At 33.5% G+C, this 8,730-nt stretch overlaps 1 protein-coding gene across 1 annotated transcript; it reads right to left on the reverse strand.

The window, feature by feature from the left end:
- Window positions 1–4,433: 4,433 nt before the first annotated feature.
- On the reverse strand, window positions 4,434–8,263 carry LOC128237879 (43 kDa receptor-associated protein of the synapse-like). The gene is made up of 4 exons (XM_052953457.1): window positions 8,069–8,263; window positions 6,769–6,867; window positions 4,785–4,907; window positions 4,434–4,502 (listed from the first exon to the last, which is right to left on the reverse strand). Exons 1-4 carry the CDS (start codon window positions 8,261–8,263, stop codon window positions 4,434–4,436), a joined length of 486 nt encoding a protein of 161 aa, XP_052809417.1.
- Between the last annotated feature and the right edge of the window lie 467 nt (window positions 8,264–8,730).

Below are 8,730 nucleotides of genomic sequence, written 5' to 3' on the forward strand. Positions count from 1 at the left end.
GTCGTCACAATTATTTCCTGCTCGTTGTAATGTAGAACGTTTCCATTCGAGTAAAACATTTCAATTTCAGCAAATTATCAATTGTTACTTTAAACATCCTTTTTTATATTTACATACCAAAAAGCCTTTCAACTTCCCTATTCAATAATGTCGGTGTATGTGTTTTCAACACCGTTTGTGTAAACACTGTATGTTGGAGTGGTTAAAACAATGCTTATCAATTTCATATTGGCATATATTTCATAGTTTAAATGTCCTTACACTTTACAAACCTTTAACATCTTCTTGAATTGTATATTCTATGTTATCCAATCAATTCCATTAAGTTCATTAAATGAGGCTGAGGGAAATTTACTGAAGGGTTCTCCTTAGAATCTATACCGTGGAACAAACAATTCGCGTTATTTTAGGTTGTTGTTTCATCAAAGTGACTTCTGCTGTTATGCGTGTTTACTCCGAATGCGGATTGGGCAATTAAAAGACTTCCAGCGAAACGTTTGATGTCATTTAAAACCCGACTTCACCTGATATCTAGATGTGTTACAGATAACGATCTTCTGTAATAGCATCTCTTTCACATCATTTATCTCAGTAACATTTTCAAACTCATCACAAAGATTTAGTTTTTTAATCATCGTCCTGATGTTCAATGTAGATATAGTTTATAGTTATTATAGTTCAAATACCATAATCATTATTTAAGCCGAGATACTAGGTTTAAAAATAATCTGTGTCCCATTTATTTCCAGTATGCTACTACTCTTGCAACAGAAAACAACAACTTCTGGTGGATGACCGAATATTAGAATTCAAGCAACATCTAATTTGTTCCTCAGGAAGTATTCCGAGGCTTTGCCGACATGTATATAGTCCCGAACCTACAATCGAGCAAATACGGAGCGACTAAAGGCAACATAGAGAGGAAGCATTGGATCCATTCGGAATTTACAAATATCTATCATTAACTATCATTTTTTTACAACTGTTTCACGACAGTATTAACAATTAAATAACATTGATAACATGATTTATGCTATCATAAAATATCAACTCTGGTATGAATGTATCTTTTGTTAGGTCTGGTTAATTCAGCTGTATTTGGAGAAAAAGAATACAATTGGGACACACTATGTTATCATAATTATTCAGAGTTTTATTAAATAGCAGACAGAATTTAATAGTTTTGGGTAATATACAAACTAATACTTACTGCTTTAACTACCATTGGAGACGAAAAAAACTGTTTACATATGTGTTTTTAAGTATGAACATCACCTGTAACAATTTGTAATATATTTAACAAATATAATGAAGTTACAACAGCAATATTAAATACATCAATGATTTATAAGTGACGAATGATATTTACTTATTGTATTTATTAATTTTATTTATCGACATTCGAACTGCATAAAAGAGCCCATCTCTATTACAAATACAAACGAAGCTTATTACAACATGATGGAGCAACTAATTTGTCACTTTTTATTACATGCATTTGTTAAGAGTCCCATTTATAATCGTTTTATGTTTAACCCTTAAGGACACTTGATGGTTTTGATGACGCAAATCGACATCAAAGTCAGTTTCAGGATTCAACTACAGCTTATATCGGCAGGTTCGACATGTACGTCGTCGATAAATTGAAAAAAAATAAACGTTTAGATGACGTTTCGATGAAGTCATTCGATATCAGATACAGGATTCATTGACATCCTATGTCGACAAGTTGGACACGGGCGACGTCGCTGCATAGGAAGACTTGTAGATGATGTTGGTCGATATAAGTGCACGAGACACCTGAAGTCAAAACTAGCTTTAATGTACCACGTATATAAATGTTTCTATGTATGCAGGATAACCTCTTAGATTTTGGCACACAAACACAAATATAATTCATTTCGAACCAAACCAAAACATAATTTGATTTTAAGACAAAAGTCTTTCAAAAGCTACATGCTAGAAATAGCAACGTCAGCTCGAAACGACTAATTCGTTTGATTCATACCGACTACTAGTATATTCCGAGGTAACCATATTATAACCCTGCAAGAAGGGTGGTTTAACCAAATACAAACTGACACCAACACTCACCTTTCGTGAATGATGTGATAACATGGCAGTGGACGTACTTTCTCATCTTTTTCACCGATAATTTCTGCACAGACGCCACAATATAGTTGAAGGTCACGCAAGAGTTGTCGAACATGAAAACCGTGGACACAAGAGACCTCTGGCGAGTCAAGATACAAGTAGAGATCACAAAGCCGTCTATGGCAGGTTAGCATATCCAGCTGTAAGAAAACATGATAAACATGTAGAAATCACCATGTCATTTATGAAAGGTTAACATATCTCGCTTAAAATAACATGATTTACATGCAACGAACAATGGTCTATGGCAGATCACTATTTCCAGCTATTTCTATGTTCTTTATGTAAGCTAACATATCTGAAATTAATATCAAATCATGCATACAATACATACAGAAAACATGCCGATTGACATGTATATAACTGAAATAGTACATGCTATACATGTATTGTTGTGCATGAATTATGTATAATATACATGTTTCATGAAGTCGTCAATGACAGATAACTACAACAAGGCACACAAACGTTTTTTTAGCTTCAAAAAGTCTTATTTGCAGTTCAAGTAAGTCGAAGATCAGGGCACTAGTACTGCGTTTTGATATGTGAGGTTGTATTCGACTAGTGTGGATTATTGCAGATACAGATCTCACGAGGCGCATACCATTTTATTATATACTTTACTGGTTAAAAGAAATATGCCTTATAATAATTGTCATTTAAATGACGCACTTTTTTGTTTCATGAGGTCAATTTAACATCGCACAATGTTATGTCTATGGTGTGACGTCAGCAGGGTGGAGTACAGCCGTATAGCACAGAAGTGAAAACGGACTGCCGTCTTTTGCAATAAGTATTGCCTGAGGATGTATGATGTTTTGATATAATAAGGCCAAATAAAAAATAGGTGCGTTTCAGGTAATGCTGCCAAAAAAAAAATAGGGTAGGTAGGTCGGAGTATTATTTTTTTATTTTTTTTTATTTTTTTATATATATTAATTTCAGTAACTGTTGCCTCAGACTGTAACAAAAATAAAAGTCATCAATTTTCAGGTTAATCAGCAGTTTATAAACATGTTCCTTGCTTCAAAGGAAACATTCTTAATTTGTCTGGTTAAATACTTTGACAATTATGGTTGGATTTCAACTAAGTTATGGTACATCACTCTGCTATTATTATTGAAACTTGTACCACACTTTTTATATAGACTTTATGGAGCAATAATCGTACAGTAATACTCATTGAAACATCAATAGAACAATAAAAGGCAACACATTCAATGATACAGGTAACTATTTAATGTGATGAATTAAAGTTAGAAATGCAATACGTAAGTTACAATCGAAAACATCACTCAGAAACATTAATCCTGCATAACAATATCCATGCTCTCCATGAGATCCTCGTGTGTATAACTGAGAGTTCTGTGACGTCACACAATGTGACTGTTTGATCTGAAGCCGATAGAAGGTGTTTATTTATTTCAATGCATGTATAAAATGGTGTTGAATGGGATTTTAATTATTATAACTTGATGACGGAGTTACACTTATAGGCGTTATAACCATTGATAACTACGGAAAAATTAATAAGTGGTAAAATGCAGACAAGAAGAAAAAAGGCAGGTTTAACATACATGTAGATAAAATGTAAAAATGGTTATTTTCTATGAATTCGGACAGCGAAAAAATTAAGGTGTCCTAACTCTAAGGTGAATTACGGTAAATACAATCAGAAATCCAACTCTAATATTGAATGTCAACTTTGCGTAAACATTTCGTAACAAATAATTTTCGTACCCAAATCACATTTTTTTCAGGGAAAAATTGGTTATGGTCGGCGGGAAAAAAATAGGGTCGGGTAACCTGAAACAGACCTATTTTTTTATTTGGCCTAAACGTTCATATGTCCAGCTAAGATTAACAATGAGCTTCGTGGTAAAAATAGGTCATACAGTTTTACGACGTGTTAAGACGTCTGGCGCTTATAAAACGATAAAATCTAGGCTTGTTGGTGAACATGACGTTATTTTTATAGCTTTTATTTTCACTTCAAAATTCTTAATATTTTGGCTCTCGTATTGCTAATTAACAGACACGTAGCGTTCCATATATCCTTGGTTGAAATTGTTTTAAATGACATCACCAAACTATTTAAAACCACTTCTCAGGATTTATGCTAAACATAGATCATCTTCAACAATAATAACAATACTTATTAGTATTTTAATGACATTTTTCTCTAAACTTTATCTCAGAAAGTGGCAATCGTATTTTTGCTTTCTATTGTTCAGGAAAATGTTTGAATGCTACAGTAAAATTTCCATGTTTAACTTAAATCAATAGACCTGTACCTTTGATTCTAGTTCTTTGGATAATGTCAGCACCTTTTCGTTGATTTCAACGGCCTGGAATATGATAGAAGGATATAATATTTTTGTGGTAACAATAATATAATTAAATGTATAATTGTGGTATCCATATAATACATATCATGACATATTATTAAATATCAAAGGAATTCGTTATTTCTGATGATGATGAATAAAATTGATAATGATATCAATTAAAGTTATAAGATTGCGACTTAGAAATGCCATAGTTTGCTATTTACTTTAGGAGATCCCAGTTAGATCATGTAGTACAATAGTTTAGTTTCTAAACTCTATCCCCCACTATTCTTCTACTACCTGTTCCAGATCCTGAGCACCAAACGCACAAAGCGCCATACCGGAAAGAACGTCCAGCTGGCATTTCCGGTCACCGGTTTCCACGGCAATAGCATATGCAGATTGGTAGCGAGGATAGGCACGCTGAAAAAAGTTATTAAAATTACGATATCTTGTTCTCATGGAGCCAATAAAACACAGTACAGTATACAGATCTTTCCTACAACCCCTACAGTTATTGATCAATGTTGTTCTTTTTTTCTGGAATCTTGGAAAGAACTTTATTTGTTTAAAGTGACACTTTTGTTCAAAATCATTACATACACATGCACATTTATATAACAAACATAAATTTCTAGTAATAAACCTTTAACTACCTGAATAATGCATATATGGAAAATGATTGACTGCGATCTACTGGGGTAGATATACTGTCTTTTCAGCACCTTTCACATTTAAATCGGTAACCTTAAAGCTGCACTCTCACAGATTGAACTTTTTTTTGTCTTGGAAATTTTTGCGACAATCCACGGAAACCAGTTATTTAAGACTGCTGATAATTTTTTTTATCGCAGATTGTTATATTTAAGTTCAAAAAATGATGTTTCATGCATTTTTCTTTACCCGTTTGTTACGGTTTAAGCCAAAAAAAATAATTTTCGAACGGAAATATGAACATCTACGATTTTTTTTTGTCAGCAATCTTATATCATTGGTTTGCAGATATTTATGCCAAAAATTGCTCTTTCTAAGATAAAAAATAAGAAAATGGTATATCTGTGAGAGTGCAGCTTTAATAGAAACCATTGATTTCGACAAATATTCTTCCTTTTTGATTTAATTTTTTTTTTATTATTTGTGGTAAATCTAATTTGTGAGTAAGAGTGCATCTTTAAAAATATAATATTATAGAGATTTTTGGGATCCCGACAGCCACTATATTTCCTGACAAATGTGCTTTCTAGAATCCTGGGAACTCATAAATTTACAGATGAATGAGCTTTTCACTTATTACCAGTATATGATGTTATAAAATGCTTCCAATGTGTCGGTTGTTTATAATAGTCATCTTAAGCTTTTAGATAATTCTAAAACAAAGTACTTTTATGCGTGCCTCATTTTTTGTACATTTTAAACAACCCTCGAATGTCGAATATCGAATGCGTACAAAATGGTTTACATGTTAATTTCCTTTAAGTATTTAAAGCCATAATTTTATTTATACTTCAAGTGAACTGCTACAACCTGGAATTAATTACCCAAGATGTTGCAATTTCATTTAAGTTTGTCTAAAGTATTACGAAGATCTCTCATCTTAGAACGCTTCATAGTATATCTGTTTAACTTTTCTCGAAACTACTCTTCATTTGTAACAAGAAACAGATGTATCCTATTGTTTATCGGAGCACAGTTGTATGTTTTCAACTTTCAAACTTTTCTGACCCCGAATATCTAAGAAGGAGGTATGTTTGAACAAGTAAAATATACATTAGAAGGTCTGACGTGTATAACTTCTTAAAGTTCGTAGCTAGCTGTTTATCTCATTAAATGGCCATTAAACGGCTTTTACTAACCTTTGATGAACCAATACTGAAATAATGAATATCTTCAACTGCTTATATATTGATCTACTCAAACAACTGATTCCAAAGTTTACAAGTCATGTAATCTCTATAATTTTATCTCTGCTTCATATTTAAAATGCTAAATGTACTGTTTAAGCCATGAATTCGACGTCGGCGTTGTCCGAAGTTGGTTTGCAAAAACAAAATATAATGGGCGATTGTTTATGTCATTCATGCTGAACATATTTGTGAGCGACAATCGTTGGATAAATTCAAACTCGTACAATTCTACAGGAAGTATGTAAGGTGTTTCCCTCGGGGGAAGCGTTTCTTTCGGCTAATAAATTTTACGATGAAAATGTTGTTGAAGATATTAGTGTGATGTTGTGTATGTTATGTTCAATAATAGTAAGAAATTAATGCTTTATTTATCTACTGGCCTGGTAGTTGTGTCGATCTCTATGAATATCAGCAAAGTTCAGCAGACATCTGGCTTGGACCAACCTGTCCCCGTGAGCAATGGCTTGCTTCATAGCCTCCTGAAATAACTCAAGAGCGTAAACTATATCATATAAACTAATTTTAAACTTTTCCATCGATTTTGCATGGGGACAGTTTTTCCAAACGGAAAAATGTTCAAATTAAATCATTTTTTATCAAACATATGGCATGGACGCTGATTACAATTATGGATTCAAAAAGATTTTGTTTAAAATTTCCAAGCATACAACATTCAGATTTCATATCAGTTAGTTACTTGTTTTGTGTTCAGATGAAGTAGTTCCGATGCATTTCCCAAACATTTCATTCACTTTACATTTCTTGTTATATTTTTATAAAATGTGAGAATGATCCTTTAACCTAAACATAAGACATTAGGCAAGCCAAATCCGTTCGTCCTAATTAGAGGTACTAGCTGGAATACATAAAAACATGTTGTTACAATTCTTGGAAATAAGGCCTTGGTTACGATAAAAATTGAAAGTGTATGTGAAATCTCTAATTAAGAAATTGAGAAATTAGTGCCTTAACCTCGGGAGGGCGGTAGGTTTGATATATAGTAGCTTGAAATATGTTCGTCACAACGTATTTCTCTCAACAACCGTTTTGAATAAATTATTAAATATATTTTATTTCAGAACCTTTCATCTTAACCTAAAGTTTATAACTGTATTTAATATCACATTAATACGCGACTTAATGATCAAGCTTGGGCCAGAATTATTTAGATGTGTGTTGGTTCTTTTTCATCGTACTCTTTAACCTCTGGGTGCTTTTATCTTTCCACGCTAATTAGAACCCATTAGCCATTAGAGAAAAAAAACTGAAAGGTACATAACATCATCCTAAGCCTTGAAACATCATTATCTTAACCACTTCTATAAATCATGTATCGTTAAATGGCAATATTTTCATGTAGAGGCATCCGAAAACCCATCAGCTCTTTTCTATTCTGATCATCAAGAATTAGATAATAGGAATATCAATCATTGCAATAATTGTTTATTTTGATGGTTCAGTCTAACCAATGTAAACATTGACTGATTTTCTCAACTGACAGTGATTTGGAAAATTTCGATATCAAGGCTCATTACTTATTATCTTAATGGTAAAATGTAATTTTACATCGTAAACGTTTATCTCAACGAAGTTCTTAACATAATAAATAGAGCCGTTGTATGATTTACAATGGCATAGGTTAATAATTGTTTCAAGTCTGTTTATCGTTACCCCCCATACCTCACACATTTCTAACGCCTCTCCCAGTCTTCCTAGCCGGCTGCATATAACCGCAATCTCCACCGATACACGACGTTGATATTTAGCGCAGGGATGATCTTTCGTAAACTGACGCGCTATTTCTGAAGCCCGTACGTAATTTTGCAAAGACGTCACATTGTCTTGCAGAGCCATAAACATTTGACCAAGTCCCATGTAAACGCGGCATTCTAAAACGGCGTCACAAAGAATCCGTGCGACGTGAGACGTTATGTCGTAATGTTTAAAACAGTTTTTGACGTCACTTAATCCGAAGTAATTGTTTCCTAAACAAAGATGCGTGTATCCGGCGAGCGGTGATATATCAGGTGGATTTCCTGTATTGAAACAACGGTTACACAACGCTATCGACGTACGGTATTCCCCTAGACGTTCATACGCTCGCGCCATGTTAAACGTGGCTTCCGCTTGTAACACACAGGACTGCAACTGTTCACTGACCATGGACTGCTTTTTGGCACAAAACAGGACGTCATGATATCGTCCCAACTCCATGTAAACTAAGCACATATAATTCAAAACTGCGAAGACGTCTTCGTTTTTCGACAAACGTTTATAAGCGTTTTCGAACTCTATGAGGGCGTTGATATAATCTTGGTGGTTGTATAAAGTAACTCCACGAT

Source organism: Mya arenaria, chromosome 6 (assembly GCF_026914265.1).
Source record: "Mya arenaria isolate MELC-2E11 chromosome 6, ASM2691426v1".
Lineage (NCBI taxonomy): Eukaryota > Metazoa > Mollusca > Bivalvia > Myida > Myidae > Mya > Mya arenaria.